This window comes from Salvelinus namaycush, unplaced genomic scaffold (assembly GCF_016432855.1).
Source record: "Salvelinus namaycush isolate Seneca unplaced genomic scaffold, SaNama_1.0 Scaffold22, whole genome shotgun sequence".
NCBI classification, from domain to species: domain Eukaryota; kingdom Metazoa; phylum Chordata; class Actinopteri; order Salmoniformes; family Salmonidae; genus Salvelinus; species Salvelinus namaycush.
Window position 1 is genome coordinate 288,916 of NW_024059008.1, and position 19,646 is coordinate 308,561.

General features: G+C 41.7%; 2 protein-coding genes across 2 annotated transcripts in view; one reads left to right on the forward strand and one right to left on the reverse strand.

Moving 5' to 3' along the window:
* The window catches only part of LOC120038410 (multidrug resistance-associated protein 1-like), an 85,635-nt gene extending 79,101 nt beyond the window's left edge, over window positions 1–6,534 (forward strand). Inside the window, exons 26-30 of the mRNA XM_038984175.1 lie at window positions 1,891–2,037; window positions 2,565–2,723; window positions 2,895–3,061; window positions 3,436–3,630; window positions 6,426–6,534. Of these exons, the coding sequence (XP_038840103.1) occupies window positions 1,891–2,037; window positions 2,565–2,723; window positions 2,895–3,061; window positions 3,436–3,630; window positions 6,426–6,534 (777 nt within the window). The remainder of the gene's footprint in view (window positions 1–1,890; window positions 2,038–2,564; window positions 2,724–2,894; window positions 3,062–3,435; window positions 3,631–6,425) is intronic.
* Window positions 1–19,646, reverse strand: part of LOC120038419 (NACHT, LRR and PYD domains-containing protein 12-like) — a 127,657-nt gene that overhangs the window by 81,905 nt on the left and 26,106 nt on the right. The gene's annotated exons all lie outside the window — the stretch shown is intronic.

Here is a 19,646-nt window from a genome sequence, read left to right on the forward strand (position 1 = left end):
GATCTGTGGATGTGTTATTTTAGTGTTCCCTTTATTTTTTTGAGCAGTGTACTTTACTGGTCAGCTGCCACTTGAAAATGTGATCTTTTAAAGAATGAAAGATTATTTATCTCAATATGATAGTCTGTCAAGCTTGTGCGCTAGTGGTACGAAGTCAGGTGCAGAAGATCAGTCAGTTGTGATCAGGCACACTTTATTTGGCAGAAGCACAAAAGACAGATGCAACTGCGTCCAAAATTCCAGCCACAGCTAAAAGCAAATAAGCGCGAAAACACTCACAAATATACAAATGTATGACAAATACATACAACGGGTCAGAATACGATACCCGGGGGAAAACCAGCCTGGCGCATAACTAAACACGTAACAAAACAATTTCACACAAAGACATGGGGGGGGAACAGAGGAATAAATACATGCAGTGTGATTAGGGAATGTAAACCAGGTGTGCAGGGAACAAGACAAAACAAATGGAACAATGAAAAATGAAGCGGCGATGGCTAGAAAGCTGGTGACGTCGACCGCCGAACGCCACCCAAACAAGGAGAGAAGCCGACATCGGCGGAAGTCGTGACATAGTCGTAGTTTAAAAAAAGTTTTAATGAATGAAAATGTGTGTTTATTTCTAGCCACATTCTCACTGTTCTGCTCTCTCATTAACTGTCTGTGTTTCTGATGTAATAAATGTCTTTAAATTAATAACAGCACCTTGTGTAGCGGTCCAACACTTGTTGCTGAGGTCTTGATGGGAGATGACATCACAGAGATCCAGTGTTTTAATATGTAATTCTATAGATGACATCACAGAGATCCAGTGTTTTAATATGTAATTCTATAGATGACATCACAGAGATCCAGTGTTTTAATATGTAATTCTATAGATGACATCACAGAGATCCAGTGTTCTAATATGTAATTCTATGGATGCCATCACAGAGATCCAGTGTTTTAATATGTAATTCTATAGATGCCATCACAGAGATCCAGTGTTCTAAAATGTAATTCTATAGATGCCATCACAGAGATCCAGTGTTTAATATGTAATTCTATAGATGCCATCACAGAGATCCAGTGTTTAAAATGTAATTCTATAGATCCCATCACAGAGATCCAGTGTTTAATATGTAATTCTATAGATGCCATCACAGAGATCCAGTGTTTAAAATGTAATTCTATAGATCCCATCACAGAGATCCAGTGTTCTAATATGTAATTCTATAGATGCCATCACAGAGATCCCATTAAATAAATGTGTTTTAATATGTAATTCTATAGATGCCATCACAGAGATCCCATTAAATGAATGTGTTCTAATATGTAATTCTATAGATGCCATCACAGAGATCCCATTAAATAAATGCTTTTTAATATGTAATTCTATAGATGCCATCACAGAGATCCAGTGTTCTAATATGTAATTCTATAGATGCCATCACAGAGATCCAGTGTTCTAATATGTAATTCTATAGATGCCATCACAGAGATCCCATTAAATAAATGTGTTTTAATATGTAATTCTATAGATGCCATCACAGAGATCCCATTAAATTAATGTGTTCTAATATGTAATTCTATAGATGCCATCACAGATATCCCATTCAATTAATGTGTTCTAATATGTAATTCTATAGATGCCATCACAGAGATCCCATTAAATGAATGTGTTTTAATATGTAATTCTATAGATGCCATCACAGAGATCCCATTAAATTCATGTGTTTTAATATGTAATTCTATAGATGCCATCACAGAGATCCCATTAAATTAATGTGTTTTAATATGTAATTCTATAGATGCCGTCACAGAGATCCCATTAAATGAATGTGTTCTAATATGTAATTCTATGGATGCCATCACCTGTCCCCCTCCTCTCCCTCCTCTCCTGCCCAGGCTCCATGGACCATAGAAGGCAGCATGCTCCCCCTGGCCTGGCCCACCCACGGTACCATAGAACTGGAGGAATACGGACTGCAGTACCGTAAAGGACTGGACTGGGCCCTGAAAGGAATTTCCCTCAGCATTCAGGAGAAAGAGAAGGTCGGGGGTAGACATACTGTGTTATAGGGTGATAATGGAGGATATAGGACTGGACAGGAGAGAGATAAGGTAGGGGTTAGAGATACTGTGTTATAGGGAGATAATGGAGGGTATAGGACTGGACAGGAGAGAGATAAGGTAGGGGTTAGAGATATTGGTTTATAGGGAGATAATGGAGGGTATAGGACTGGACAGGAGAGAGATAAGGTAGGGGTTAGAGATACTGGTTTATAGGGAGATAATGGCGGGTATAGGACTGGACAGGAGAGAGATAAGGTAGGGGTTAGAGATACTGGTTTACCAGAGCACCCTATTCCCTAAATAGTGCACTACTTTTGACCAGGTCCTTTGGGAAGCATCCTCAGTTTTATGGTGTTATAGTGAGATAATGTTAGGTTTCATTCTTTCTAAACTCTCTCTCCTCCCCTCCCCTCCCTCCCACTCTCTCCTCCCCTCCCTCACACTCTCTCCTTCTCTCTCTCCCTCCCCCCTCTCCCTCTCCCTCCCCCTCTCCCTCCTCTCTCCAGGTTGGGATAGTGGGCAGGACTGGAGCAGGGAAGTCGTCCCTGGCATTGGGAATATTCCGGATTCTGGAAGCAGCGAAGGGAGAGATCTATGTAGACGGGATAAACATCGCTCAGATCGGACTGCACGAGCTACGCTCCAGGATCACCATCATACCACAGGTAACACACACAGACATATAATAAGCACACACACACACCACAGGTAAAAACACTTACTGCAAGCCTCTGAGATGTCCTCTAACATGGAGGTAATTATGGTATCCATGGCAATGTTCTCTCTCTCTCTCTCCCTTCCTCCCTCCCCCCTCTCTCTCTCCCTCCCCCCTCCAGGACCCAGTGCTGTTCTCTGGGTCTCTGAGGATGAATCTGGACCCCTTCGATGGCTACTCTGATGAGGAGGTGTGGAGAGCCCTGGAGCTCTCCCATCTCAAGAGCTTTGTGTCGGGCCTGCCGGACAAACTCAACCACGAGTGTTCAGAGGGAGGAGAGAACCTCAGGTACACAAACCTCTGTATCCCTCTATTTAACTTTCCTATATCTGTTACTCTCTTTCTCCTCACCCCCCCCCTGATTCCTCCTTGTGATGTCATCTGGTCCTCTCTCTCTCATCCCTCTCTCCTTCTCGTCTTAACTTTCTCCTCTCTCTCTCTTCCCTCGCTTCTTTCCTTCTCTCCTCTCTCTCCTCTCTCCTTCTCATTTCTTACCTCTCCTCTCTTCCCTCTTTTTGTACCTCCTTCCACCTCTCCCTCTCTCTCTCTCCCTATCTCTCTCATTAACATAATCTCTCTCTCCTCTTTTATAAACATCTCTCCTCTCTCCTTCTCGTTTCTTACCTCTCTCTCTCTCTCATTAACATCTCTCCTCTCTCCAGTCTGGGTCAGCGCCAGCTGGTGTGTCTGGCCCGAGCCCTCCTGAGGAAAACGAAGATCCTGGTTCTGGATGAGGCCACGGCTGCTGTGGACCTGGAGACAGACAACCTGATCCAGTCCACCATCAGAACCCAGTTTGATGACTGCACTGTCCTGACCATCGCACACAGACTCAATACCATCATGGACTACACCAGGTAATATATACATAGACTCAATACTATCATGGACTACACCAGGTAATATACACACAGACTCAGTACTATCATGGACTACACCAGGTAATATATAGACTCTCAGTACTATCATGGACTACACCAGGTAATATACACACAGACTCAATACTATCATGGACTACACCAGGTAATATACACACAGACTCAATACTATCATGGACTACACCAGGTAATATATACACAGACTCAATACTATCATGGACTACACCAGGTAATATACACACAGACTCAGTACTATCATGGACTACACCAGGTAATATATAGACTCTCAGTACTATCATGGACTACACCAGGTAATATACACACAGACTCAATACTATCATGGACTACACCAGGTAATATACACACAGACTCAATACTATGGACTACACCAGGTAATATATACACAGACTCAATACTATCATGGACTACACCAGGTAATATATACACAGACTAAATACTATCATGGACTACACCAGGTCATATACACACAGACTCAGTACTATCATGGACTACACCAGGTAATATACACAGACTCAATACTATCATGGACTACACCAGGTAATATATACACAGACTCAATACTATCATGGACTACACCAGGTAATATATACACAGACTCAGTACTATCATGGACTACACCAGGTAATATATACACAGACTCAGTACTATCATGGACTACACCAGGTAATATATACACAGACTCAATACTATCATGGACTACACCAGGTAATATATACACAGACTCAATACTATCATGGACTACACCAGGTAATATACACATAGGCTCAATACTATCATGGACTACACCAGGTAATATATACACAGACTCAGTACTATCATGGACTACACCAGGTAATATATACACAGACTCAGTACTATCATGGACTACACCAGGTAATATACACACAAACTCAATATTATCATGAAGTACACCAGGTAATATATAGACTCTCAATACTATCATGGACTACACCAGGTAATATATAGACTCTCAATACTATCATGGACTACACCAGGTAATATATAGACTCTCAATACTATCATGGACTACACCAGGTAATATATAGACTCTCAATACTATCATGGACTACAACAGGTAATATATACACAGACTCAATAATATCATGGACTACACCAGGTAATATACACAGACTCAATACTATCATAGACTACACCAGGTAATATACACACAGGCTCAATACTATCATGGACTACACCAGGTAATATATACACAGACTCAGTACTATCATGGACTACACCAGGTAATATTTACACAGACTCAATACTATCATGGACTACACCAGGTAATATATACACAGAGTCAATACTACCATGGACTACACCAGGTAATATATACACAGACTCAATACTATCATGGACTACACCAGGTAATATATACACAGACTCAATACTATCATGGACTACACCAGGTAATATATACACAGAGTCAATACTATCATGGACTACACCAGGTAATATATACACAGACTCAGTACCATCATGGACTACACCAGGTAATATATACACAGACTCAATACTATCATGGACTACACCAGGTAATATACACACAGACTCAATACTATCATGGACTACACCAGGTAATATATACACAGACTCAATACTATCATGGACTACACCAGGTAATATATAGACTCTCAATACTATCATGGACTACACCAGGTAATATATAGACTCTCAATACTATCATGGACTACACCAGGTAATATATACACAGACTCAGTACCATCATGGACTACACCAGGTAATATATACACAGACTCAATACTATCATAGACTACACCAGGTAATATACACACAGGCTCAATACTATCATGGACTACACCAGGTAATATATACACAGACTCAATACTATCATGGACTACACCAGGTAATATATACACAGAGTCAATACTACCATGGACTACACCAGGTAATATATACACAGACTCAATACTATCATGGACTACACCAGGTAATATTTACACAGACTCAATACTATCATGGACTACACCAGGTAATATACACTTCTATACACTGACTGTACAAAACATTAGGAACACTTCTCTAATATTGAGTTGAATCCCCTTTGCCATCAGAACAGCCTCAATTGGTCGGGACATGGACTCTACAAGGTGTTGAAAGGGTTCCACATGGATGCTGGCCTATATTGGCCCAATACTTCTCACAGTGGTGTCCAGTTGTCTGGATGTCCTTTGGGTGGTGGACCATTCTTGATACACACAGAAACTGTTGAGCGTGAAAAACCCTGCAGCGTTGCAGTTCTTGACACAAACCGGTGCTCCTGGCACCTAGTACCATACCCTGTTCAAAGTCACTTAAATCTTTTGTCTTGCCCATTCACCCTCTGAATGGCAACACATACACAATCCATGTCTCAATTGTCTCAAGGCTTAAAATTCCTTCTTTAACCTGTCTCCTCCCCTTCATCTACACTGATTGAAGTGGATTTAACAGGTGACATCAATGAGGGATCATAGCTTTCACCTGGATTCACCTGGACAGCCTGTCATGGAAAGAGCATGTGTTCATAATGTTTTGTACACTCAGTGTATATATATATATATATACATACATACACACACACATACACACATCAGAGTGACTGGTATCTCTCTCTACTTCTCTCTCCCTCTCCCTCCCTCTCTCCCTCTCTCCCTCTCTCTAACTCTCTTTCCCTTCCTCCCTCTCTCTCCCTCTACTTCTCCCTCTACATCAACCTCTTTCTCTCTCTCCCCCCCTCTCCCTCTCTGCAGGGTGATAGTGATGGACCGAGGTCTGATCACAGAGATGGACTCTCCCTCCAACCTCATCTCAGAGAGAGGTCAGTTCTACCTGATGTGTAGGGAGGCTGGCCTGGTCTGAGCCCTCCCAAGCCAGGAGGCTCCTGAATCGGGTAAACCCAGCCACGTCACCCCTTCCCCACCACCAGGGCTGGAGGGGCCAGAAGTGATCAAACGGCCAGAGACACCAGGGGAGTAAATACTCTACTAAAGACAAAGAGCTGCAGAAATAAAACTCCTTTCATTTAAAAAAATATATTTTGTGAAAGGATATGAGGAGTGAAGCTTGAAGACAGAAGAGGGATGAGAATGACGTAGGGCTGATGTGGGGATCGGATTGTGTTTGAGGCTGTCTGTTTGCATCCCAAATGGCAGCCGAATTATGGGTCCTGGTCAAAAGTAGTGCACTGTGTAGGGAATAGGGTGCCATTTGGGACATTTACTTTGTGTAACCCTTCGTTGGACATTAAGCTTTTTGACTTTGAACTACTGGGACAGGATATGACATCATAGGACGCTACTGACCTCTCATGGCCTTGTGATGAGGCAGTATCATGTGACGGATGCACGAGGAGAAGAGGAGGAGAAGATGGAGGGACTTATGAATGAGAGGGGCGCTTGATAAACAGACGCTCAGCCAGGAAGCAAATTATCAGCAACACACATGTGCACATATACAGCATGCAACATACACACAAAATGCAACACAAAACACACACACAAAACACACACACAAAAAGCAATATGCAACACACACACAAAATGCAACACGCAACACACACACAAAACACACACACAAAACACAACACACACACAAAAAGCAATATGCAACATACACACAAAATGCAACACGCAACACACACACAAAACACACACACAAAACACAACACACAAACAAAAAGCAATATGCAACACACACACAAAATGCAACACGCAACACACACACAAAAAACACAACACACACAAAAAGCAATATGTAACACACACACAAAATGCAACACGCAACACACACACAAAACACACACACAAAACACACACACAAAACACAACACACACACAAAAAGCAATATGCAACATACACACAAAATGCAACACGCAACACACACACAAAACACACACACAAAAAGCAATATGCAACACACACACAAAATGCTACACGCAACACACACACAAAACACACACACAAAACACACACATAAAACACACACACAAAACACAACACACACACAAAAAGCAATATGCAACATACACACAAAATGCAACACGCAACACACACACAAAACACACACACAAAACACAACACACACACAAAAAGCAATATGCAGCACACACACAAAATGCAACACGCAACACACACACAAAACACACACACAAAACACAACACACACACAAAAAGCAATATGCAACATACACACAAAATGCAACACGCAACACACACACAAAACACACACACAAAACACAACACACACAAAAAGCAATATGCAACATACACACAAAATGCAACATGCAACACACACACAAAACACACACACAAAACACACACAAAAAGCAATATGCAATATACACACAAAATGCAACACCCAACACACACACAAAACACACACACAAAACACAACACACCAACAAAAAGCAATATGCAACACACACACAAAATGCAACACGCAACACACACACAAAACACACACACAAAACACAACACACACACAAAAAGCAATATGCAACACACACACACCTTAAATGGTCCTGAAGGTGCTTCTAGACTGGTCACCAATCAGACCTGTTGGAGGTGATAAAGGAGTTCCTAGACTGGTCACCAATCAGACCTGTTAGAGGTGGTAAAGGAGTTCCTAGACTGGTCACCAATCAGACCTGTTAGAGGTGATAAAGGAGTTACTAGACTGGTCACCAAATAGACCTGTTAGAGGTGATAAAGGGGTTACTAGACTGGTCACCAATCAGACCTGTTAGAGGTGGTAAAGGAGTTACTAGACTGGTCACCAATCAGACCTGTTAGTGGTGTTAAAGGGGTTACTAGACTGGTCACCAATCAGACCTGTTAGTGGTGTTAAAGGGGTTACTAGACTGGTCACCAATCAGACCTGTTAGAGGTGCTAAAGGAGTTACTAGACTGGTCACCAATCAGAGCTGTTAGAGGTGCTAAAGGAGTTACTAGACTGGTCACCAATCAGACCTGTTAGAGGTGCTAAAGGAGTTACTAGACTGGTCACCAATCAGACCTGTTAGAGGTGGTAAAGGAGTTACTAGACTGGTCACCAATCAGACCTGTTAGTGGTGTTAAAGGGGTTACTAGACTGGTCACCAATCAGACCTGTTAGTGGTGTTAAAGGGGTTACTAGACTGGTCACCAATCAGACCTGTTAGAGGTGGTAAAGGAGTTACTAGACTGGTCACCAATCAGACCTGTTAGAGGTGCTAAAGGAGTTACTAGACTGGTCACCAATCAGACCTGTTAGAGGTGTTAAAGGAGTTCCTAGACTGGTCACCAATCAGACCTGTTAGAGGTGTTAAAGGGGTTACTAGACTGGTCACCAATCAGACCTGTTAGAGGTGTTAAAGGGGTTACTAGACTGGTCACCAATCAGACCTGTTAGAGGTGTTAAAGGAGTTACTAGACTGGTCACCAATCAGACCTGTTAGAGGTGATAAAGGAGTTACTAGACTGGTCACCAATCAGACCTGTTAGAGGTGTTAAAGGAGTTACTAGACTGGTCACCAATCAGACCTGTTAGAGGTGCTAAAGGAGTTACTAGACTGGTCACCAATCAGACCTGTTAGAGGTGCTAAAGGAGTTACTAGACTGGTCACCAATCAGACCTGTTAGAGGTGTTAAAGGAGTTCCTAGACTGGTCACCAATCAGACCTGTTAGAGGTGTTAAAGGGGTTACTAGACTGGTCACCAATCAGACCTGTTAGAGGTGTTAAAGGGGTTACTAGACTGGTCACCAATCAGACCTGTTAGAGGTGTTAAAGGAGTTACTAGACTGGTCACCAATCAGACCTGTTAGAGGTGATAAAGGAGTTACTAGACTGGTCACCAATCAGACCTGTTAGAGGTGTTAAAGGAGTTACTAGACTGGTCACCAATCAGACCTGTTAGAGGTGCTAAAGGAGTTACTAGACTGGTCACCAATCAGACCTGTTAGAGGTGTTAAAGGAGTTACTAGACTGGTCACCAATCAGACCTGTTAGAGGTGTTAAAGGAGTTACTAGACTGGTCACCAATCAGACCTGTTAGAGGTGTTAAAGGAGTTACTAGACTGGTCACCAATCAGACCTGTTAGAGGTGTTAAAGGAGTTACTAGACTGGTCACCAATCAGACCTGTTAGAGATGATAAAGGAGTTACTAGACTGGTCACCAATCAGACCTGTTAGAGATGATAAAGGAGTTACTAGACTGGTCACCAATCAGACCTGTTAGAGGTGCTAAAGGAGTTACTAGACTGGTCACCAATCAGACCTGTTAGAGGTGCTAAAGGAGTTACTAGACTGGTCACCAATCAGACCTGTTAGAGGTGATAAAGGAGTTACTAGACTGGTCACCAATCAGACCTGTTAGAGGTGATAAAGGAGTTACTAGACTGGTCACCAATCAGACCTGTTAGAGGTGTTAAAGGAGTTACTAGACTGGTCACCAATCAGACACAACAATAAACTAAACCAGAGACTTAAACAAGATCAAAATATATTATCATCTCAAAATGCAGACAGGTTGTGTGAACTGGGTCCAACTCCAAACTATGTACTGTACATGTTTGTGACACCTAAAGAGATTGTGTACAGATTAGTACAAAAATAGTTATGGAATAACCAAATAGTTTACTGAATTCCGTCATTAAGTAAATGTTTTCAATAAGATCCTTGCTATAACCTGAATCTGAGGGTTGTTAAGGGGAATATGTTCTCAGTAAAACACCTGTTGTTAAAGGGAATGTGTGTTCTCAATAAAACACCTGTTGTTAAGGGGAATGTGTGTTCTCAATAAAACACCTGTTGTTAAAGGGAATGTGTGTTCTCAATAAAACACCTGTTTTTAAGGGGAATGTGTGTTCTCAATAAAACACCTGTTGTTAAAGGGAATGTGTGTTCTCAATAAAACACCTGTTGTTAAGGGGAATGTGTGTTCTCAGTAAAACACCTGTTGTTAAGGGGAATGTGTGTTCTCAATAAAACACCTGTTGTTAAGGGGAATGTGTGTTCTCAGTAAATCACCTGTTGTTAAGGGGAATGTGTGTTCTCAATAAAACACCTGTTGTTAAGGGGAATGTGTGTTCTCAGTAAAACACCTGTTGTTAAGGGGAATGTGTGTTCTCAATAAAACACCTGTTGTTAAGGGGAATGTGTGTTCTCAGTAAAACACCTGTTGTTAAGGGGAATGTGTGTTCTCAATAAAACACCTGTTGTTAATGGGAATGCGTGTTCTCAGTTAAACACCTGTTGTTAAGGGGAATGTGTGTTCTCAATAAAACACCTGTTGTTAAGGGGAATGTGTGTTCTCAGTAAAACACCTGTTGTTAAGGGGAATGTGTGTTCTCAATAAAACACTTGTTGTTAATGGGAATGTGTGTTCTCAGTTAAACACCTGTTGTTAAGGGGAATGTGTGTTCTCAATAAAACACCTGTTGTTAAGGGGAATGTGTTCTCAGTAAAACACCTGTTGTTAAGGGGAATGTGTGTTCTCAATAAAACACCTGTTGTTAAAGGGAATGTGTTCTCAATAAAACACCTGTTGTTAAGGGGAATGTGTGTTCTCAATAAAACCCCTGTTGTTAAGGGGAATGTGTGTTCTCAATAAAACACCTGTTGTTAATGGGCATGTGTGTTCTCAGTAAAACACCTGTTGTTAAGGTGAATGTGTGTTCTCAATAAAACACCTGTTGTTAAGGGGAATGTGTTCTCAATAAAACACTTGTTGTTAAGGGGAATGTGTGTTCTCAATAAAATACCTGTTGTTAAGGGGAATGTGTTCTCAGTAAAACAACTGTTGTTAAGGGGAATGTGTTCTCCGTAAAACACCTGTTGTTAAGGGGAATGTGTTCTCAGTAAAACCCCTGTTGTTAAGGTGAATGTGTTCTCAGTAAAACACCTGTTGTTAAGGGGAATGTGTGTTCTCAATAAAACACCTGTTGTTAAGGGGAATGTGTGTTCTCAGTAAAACACCTGTTGTTAAGGGGAATGTGTGTTCTCAATAAAACACCTGTTGTTAAGGGGAATGTGTGTTCTCAGTAAAACACCTGTTGTTAAGGGGAATGTGTGTTCTCAGTAAAACACCTGTTGTTAATGGGAATGTGTGTTCTCAGTTAAACACCTGTTGTTAAGGGGAATGTGTGTTCTCAGTTAAACACCTGTTGTTAAGGGGAATGTGTGTTCTCAGTAAAACACCTGTTGTTAAGGGGAATGTGTGTTCTCAATAAAACACCTGTTGTTAATGGGAATGTGTGTTCTCAGTTAAACACCTGTTGTTAAGGGGAATGTGTGTTCTCAGTAAAACACCTGTTGTTAAGGGGAATGTGTGTTCTCAGTAAAACACCTGTTGTTAAGGGGAATGTGTGTTCTCAGTAAAACACCTGTTGTTAAGGGGAATGTGTTCTCAGTAAAACACCTGTTGTTAAGGGGAATGTGTGTTCTCAATAAAACACCTGTTGTTAAGGGGAATGTGTGTTCTCAGTAAAACACCTGTTGTTAAGGGGAATGTGTTCTCAGTAAAACACCTGTTGTTAAGGGGAATGTGTGTTCTCAATAAAACACCTGTTGTTAAGGGGAATGTGTTCTCAATAAAACACCTGTTGTTAAGGGGAATGTGTGTTCTCAATAAAACACCTGTTGTTAAGGGGAATGTGTGTTCTCAATAAAACACCTGTTGTTAAGGGGAATGTGTTCTCAGTAAAACACCTGTTGTTAAGGGGAATGTGTTCTCAGTAAAACACCTGTTGTTAAGGGGAATGTGTGTTCTCAATAAAACACCTGTTGTTAAGGGGAATGTGTGTTCTCAATAAAACACCTGTTGTTCTTATTCCAGAAAGACCACCTGATATGGGGCGGCAGCGTAGCCTAGTGGTTAGAGCGTTGGACTAGTAACCGAAAGGTTGCAAATTCAAATCCCCAAGCTGACAATATACAAATCTGTTGTTCTGCCCCTGAACAGGCAGTTAACCCACTGTTCCTAGGCCGTCATTGTAAATAAGAATTTGTTCTTAACTGGCTTGCCTAGTTAAATTAAGGTAAACAATACAAGGTGAGTGCTGACTGAACCAACCTTTATAGGGGTGAGTTTCAAATGACACACTATTCCCTTTCTTGTGCACTACTTTAGACTAGGGCCTATAGGGAATAGGGTGCCATTCAGGATGTACTCTTTATAAATACTAGTTGAATACTGGTAGAGTAACACAACATAGTAACTGTAAGGCCAGCAGCCTCAACAACTCTCTCAACAGTTGAATACTGGTAGTATAACACAACATACTAACTGTAAGGCCAGCAGCCTCAACAACTCTCTCTCATCAGTTGAATACTGGTAGAGTAACACAACATACTAACTGTAAGGCCAGCAGCCTCAACAACTCTCTCATCAGTTGAATACTGGTAGTATAACACAACATACTAACTGTAAGGCCAGCAGCCTCAACAACTCTCTAATCATCGTCTCTCTTCTCATATAAAGAGTCAATATCCCCAGGAATTAGTTTGGTACTGTATTATAGCAATGTGTATATTTTTATGTTATATTTAAACCATTTCTTCCTTTGAGAACAATTCTACACCTCATCTGACTTGAAACTTGAACTGTCTCCTGTTTATATTATCTGTCAAGGTCTATTTCTGAGGTAGCTCTGGTCCAGTTCGTTACGTGAAACTGCGGATGCTGAGCATTCAAGCAGGACGCACATAATGAGGACTTGGACCAGAGGTATTGTAGGGGTTACAGGGGGACAGGTTGGTAAAATGCAGTACTGTATTAATATCCTGTTACTGCTGTTTAACAGATATAAATAAAGGCTGTCAATAACACTGAAACAAAGCAGTGGTGTTGTTCCCTCATGTCCCCCTCCCACATAATACTGTCTGGATTACACCACATAGTACTGCCTGGATTACACCACATAGTACTGTCTGGATTACACCACATAGTACTGCCTGGATTACACCACATAATACTGTCTGGATTACACCACATAGTACTGCCTGGATTACACCACATAATACTGCCTGGATTACACCACATAGTACTGCCTGGATTACACCACATAATACTGTCTGGATTACACCACATAATATTGCCTGGATTACACCACATAATACTGTCTGGATTACACCACATAGTACTGCCTGGATTACACCACATAATACTGCCTGGATTACACCACATAATACTGTCTGGATTACACCACATAGTACTGCCTGGATTACACCACATAGTACTGCCTGGATTACACCACATAATACTGTCTGGATTACACCACATAGTGCTGCCTGGATTACACCACATAGTACTGCCTGGATTACACCACACAATATTGCCTGGATTACACCACATAATACTGCCTGGATTACACCACATAGTACTGCCTGGATTACACCACACAATATTGCCTGGATTACACCACATTGACACTGCCTGGATTACACCACATAGCACAGGGAGGCTTTATCAACGTGAACTGATGTGTGTCAGTGTCTTTATACCTCTCTGTTTTTCTCCGTCACTCTCCGTCTCTTTCTCCTCTTCCGTCAGTCTGGAGTGCTGTTCCATCTCGGGCCACAAGGTGGAGTGAGAAGATCATGTAGAAACACATGGAACACCAACCAGAGCCATTAAACAACACACATCTTTAAATTTAAATTAAATGTTTATTCTGTGATTCTCCTCATAGTTTCGAAAACAAAAATATACAGAAAATAAACAGAAATGTCTATTTAGCTTTGCAACATAACTGGTAGTCGTTAGCATGAAGCTGCATCTCCACAGTCCAAAGCCATACTCAGACCTCTTCAGTATCAGCAGTACCTTCCTCCCCACAGACTCTCTGACCAATGGTCAGATACACCTATTGTTATTCTCTATATTCTTTATTTTCTTGACCTATAAATCAAGCAGAGATTGGTCACTGTTTCTCTAATTTGGCACACAGAAACTAGAGGCCATGAGTAACTGTTTCAAAGATAATAGCACCGGTTGGCCTGTAGGTGGCACTGTTGTAAGCAGTCTCACTTAAACCCTCACATCTGTTGCCCCGTTTGACCTAGAGACTTAAAACTTTGTAATAGTTGTCTTTGCTCATGCTGAACAAACTTGCCTCAAGGACCTATTTTACGTGTCCATTTTAAATCCTTCGTAAATCCACTCCACAATGGCCTATCAACTTGAAAATGTTTAGGGTCATCAAGGACATTACCATGATGAACCATGTTAAGTTTGGCATTGATATCTTAAAAAGTAAAAAAAAAATACTTTTTTGACTTTGTAACGCTAATGCTTAAAATAATAATAGAAAATAGACTTCTCATGGACTAAAAGTCAGATTCACTCCAAATGTGGACTTTGGACTCATCACAATAGTCCCTAAAGAGGACTCATCACAATGGTCTCTAAAGAGGACTCATCACAATGGTCCCTAATGAGGGCTCATCACAATAGTCCCTTAAGAGGACTCATCACAATGGTCCCTAAAGAGGACTCATCATAATAGTCCATAAAGAGGGCTCAGTACAATGGTCCCTACAGAGGACTCATCTTAATAATCCATAAAGAGGAATCATGACATTGGTCCCAAAAGAGGACTCATCACAATAGTCCCTAAAGAGGACTCATCACAATGGTCCCTAAAGAGGACTCAGTACAATGGTCCCTTAAGATGACTCATCACAATGGTCCCTAAAGAGGACTCATCACAATGGTCCCTAAAGAGGACTCATCACAATAGTCACTAAAGAGGACTCATCACAATGGTCCTTAAAGAGGACTCATCACAATGGTCCCTAAAGAGGACTCATCACAATGGTCCCTAAAGAGGACTCATCACAATTGTCCCTAATGCATTTGAGAAAATTACTTTGATGCATTCAAAGATTTCCACACTAAACCAGTACATGCACATACGCTAATATGCTAAAATATGCAAAACAGTAGATAAAAAATCTTCTTGTCATGAACCATAAGACCAAATTACACCAAATTCAGAATGTAGTCCAATGGTACATCTTAACCTAGTTTGAGAAAAGCTAATTGTCAAAAGATCGCTGATTTAATGTGTGAACATCACTGAATGTTGTACTGATATCTCTAAAAACAAGGAAACAAATCATTATTTACATATGTAACACTAATGCTCAAAACCCGTCTGTAATCATCTTCTCCTTTATGAACAATACCTCAGATTCACTTCAGATTTTTAGTCTTTAATAGTTTTGAGAAAAAATAGTTGCTACATTCAAATATGGCCGCACTCTACATATAGCATTAGCACACATGCTAATGCTAAAACATACTTTAAACATCTACTCATGAACCATAGAACAGATTGACTATTGATTTGGTATATAGACTCAATGAATTAGCCTCTAAAGAATTTGAGAATGATAACTTGTTGCATTCGTTGTCGGCCACTAGATTAAATGTTCTTACGTGGTTGATTTGCAAATCCAATCAGCTTTCCACATTGATTTAATGTCATCACATTTATGTTTTGGGTTAAAGTGAAGAGGAAACTACATGGATTACAACCAGGGAAGGGGGAAAATGTCAAAATACAACAACAAAAAATAACATAAAGATCAATCTTTGAAAAATAAACTACCAAATACTTGTATTTTGAAGTGTATTTAATTAAAATGCATGTATTTTGTATTTTAAAATACAGAAGTACATTAGCCAGTAGCAGGCCCCAACAGCAACAACCCTCTCAGTAATGGTAACAGAAACAGTTGACTTGCTCTGACTGGGATACAGTATGTTGCTGTTTATCTGCCTTTAATGCACTGAAGTCACTCTGGATAAGAGTGTCTGATAAATGACCAAATGTATTAGTGAAAATGAACATACCAAAATTAAATGCAATGTGCTAGGGCAAGAAACTAAAAAGTTCCCCCCTTCAGGGTCCCCAGGACCAGGACTTAAGGACACTGATCTACAGTATGGTACAGTATCTTTCCCAGAAGCCTGGTTACAGTATGGTACAGTAACTTTCCCAGAAGCCTGGTTACAGTATGGTACAGTAGCTTTCCCAGAAGCCTGGTGCAGCTCTGGGTGCAGCTTTGGGTGCAGCTCTGGGTGCAGCTCTGGGTGGAACTCTGGATCCAGCTTCCATATCAATCCTGGTATCTACAGACTCCCTGGGGGCGATGCCATGGGTGGAATAGCCCGCCTGTTCCAGGAAGTTACTCAGTGACATGTCTGCGGATGGATGGCCACATATGATCATGAGCAACTCCCTGCTGATGCGATATGTGTTGAGTGGGGCGAAGTTACTCAGGTCCTCGTGCTGGGTCACATAGACCTTATCCACTGTCCTGTCTGGACGCATACTGATGATGAGGCGGTCCATGTTGCTGGTATCTATGTTACCAGTGTTGTACTTCCTGACATACTCAGGCATGGATTTAGATGCTGGGAGGTGGAGGTTGCCCACCTCATAGAATGTGTAGCCATCATCAGGAAGCAGCTTCTTGCAGATGTTGTTGTCACACTGAAGTCTGTTCTTGAAGAGAAGGAAACCAAAGCCTCCCTCTTTGGGGTTGTATTTTGCAACCATCTGGTTGTCATTTTTAATGACGATGTAATCTTTGGCGAACCAGAAAAGGAGCTTGAGTCCGTGCCTGGGTGAGGGACAACCAAACCTAGAAGTTCTCAGCTCCGCCATATTGTTCAATGTTTGAACCTGAACCATGGTACCACTGGGGGGGGGGGGGGGGGGGGGGGGAGAGAAAACAGACAGCATTAAACAATACAGTTCATGGTGATACAGTTAAGTTACCTTCCATATACAGTATAAGCCTCTGCTAAGAGGTCTGGACCATAATGGCGTTGGAATGCACTAATGTGGCTGTTCCCTACATCACCACACTGGCAAAAGTGTTACAGGGTGTTTTATTTTATTTTTATATTTCGAGGTTGGATGTTAGCATGTAGGGAGCACCAAATGGTGTCACCTTGTTAGTCAGTATGTGTTACACCTGTGCTGGCTTGTCCGTCTCGTTAATTGGAAAGTGATATTTAAGAGCGGCTGGCCCAGGTGATATTTAAGAGTGTCTGGCCCTGGTGATATTTAAGAGCGACTGGCCCAGGTGATATTTAAGAGCGGCTGGCCCAGGTGATATTTAAGAACGGCTGGCCCAGGTGATATTTAAGAGCGGCTGGCCAAGGTTATATTTAAGAGCGGCTGGCCCAGGTGATATTTAAGAGCGGCTGGCCCAGGTGATATTTAAGAGCGGCTGGCCCAGGTTATATTTAAGAGCGGCTGGCCCAGGTTATATTTAAGAGCAGCTGGCCCAGGTGATATTTAAAAGTGGCTGGCCAAGTGCGTCATTTGTCTTGATAGATCTAGAAGGTTAGCACTGTTGGATTCTGGGTTAAATGTGGAACATTGCAATACTAGAGACATGATAGATCAGAAGTAATACTATAGTTTGTGAGGGGGGATAGAGACTGGTTGTTACATCATTAATACTATAGTATCTGAGGGGGGATAGAGACTGGGTGTTACATCAGTAATACTATAGTATCTGAGGGGTGATAGAGACTGGTTGTTACATCAGTAATACTATAGTATCTGGGGGGGGGATAGAGACTGGTTGTTACATCAGTAATACTATAGTATCTGAGGGGGGATAGAGACTGGTTGTTACATCAGTAATACTATAGTATCTGGGGGGGGATAGAGACTGGTTGTTACATCAGTAATACTATAGTATCTGAGGGGGGATAGAGACTGGTTGTTACATCAGTAATACTATAGTATCTGAGGGGTGATAGAGACTGGTTGTTACATCAGTAATACTATAGTATCTGAGGGGTGATAGAGACTGGTTGTTACATCAGTAATACTATAGTATCTGAGGGGTGATAGAGACTGGTTGTTACATCAGTAATACTATAGTATCTGAGGAGTATGGAAGAAAAAAAATCTTATACTTTTACTAAAAAGTTCCCCCCTTCAGGGTCCCCAGGAACAGGACTAAAGGACACTGAACTACAGTATGGTACAGTAGCTTTCCCAGAAGCCTGGTTACAGTATGGTACAGTAGCTTTCCGAGAAGCCTGGTTACAGTATGGTACAGTAGCTTTCCCAGAAGCCTGGTTACAGTATGGTACAATACCTTTCCCAGAAGCCTGGTTACAGTATGGTACAATACCTTTCCCAGAAGCCTGGTTACAGTATGGTACAGTAGCTTTCCCAGAAGCCTGGTTACAGTATGGTACAGCAGCTTTCCCAGAAGCCTGGTTACAGTATGGTACAGTACCTTTCCCAGAAGCCTGGTTACAGTATGGTACAGTACCTTTCCCAGAAGCCTGGTTACAGTATGGTACAGTAACTTTCCCAGAAGCCTGGTTACATTATGGTACAGTAGCTTTCCCAGAAGCCTGGTTACAGTATGGTACAATACCTTTCCCAGAAGCCTGGTGTAGGTCTGGGTGGAGCTCTGGGTGCAGCTTCCATATCAATCCTGGTATCCCCAGACTCCCTGGGGACGATGCCCTGATACATCATTGATATTTGCTCGTGGGTGGGATCGCCCGCCTGTTCCAGGAAGTTACTCAGTGACATGTCTGCGGATGGATGGCCACATATGATCATGAGCAACTCCCTGCTGATGCGATAGGTGTTGACCGGGTCGAAGCTACTCAGGATCTTGTGCTGGGTCACATAGACCTTATCCACTGTCCTGTCTGGACGCATACTGATGATGAGGCGGTCCATGTTGCTGGTATCTTTGTGACCAGTGTAATTATTCCTGACATACTCAGGCATGGATTTAGATGCTGTGAGGTGGAGGTTGCCCACGTTATAGAACGGGTAGCCATCATCAGGAAGCAGTCTCTTGCAGATGTTGTTGTCACACTGAACTCTGTTCAGGAAGTGATGGAAACCAAAGTCTCCCTCTTCGGGGTTGTAATTTGCAACCATCTGGTTGTCATCGTCGAAGACAATGTAATCATTGGCGAACCAGAAAAGGAG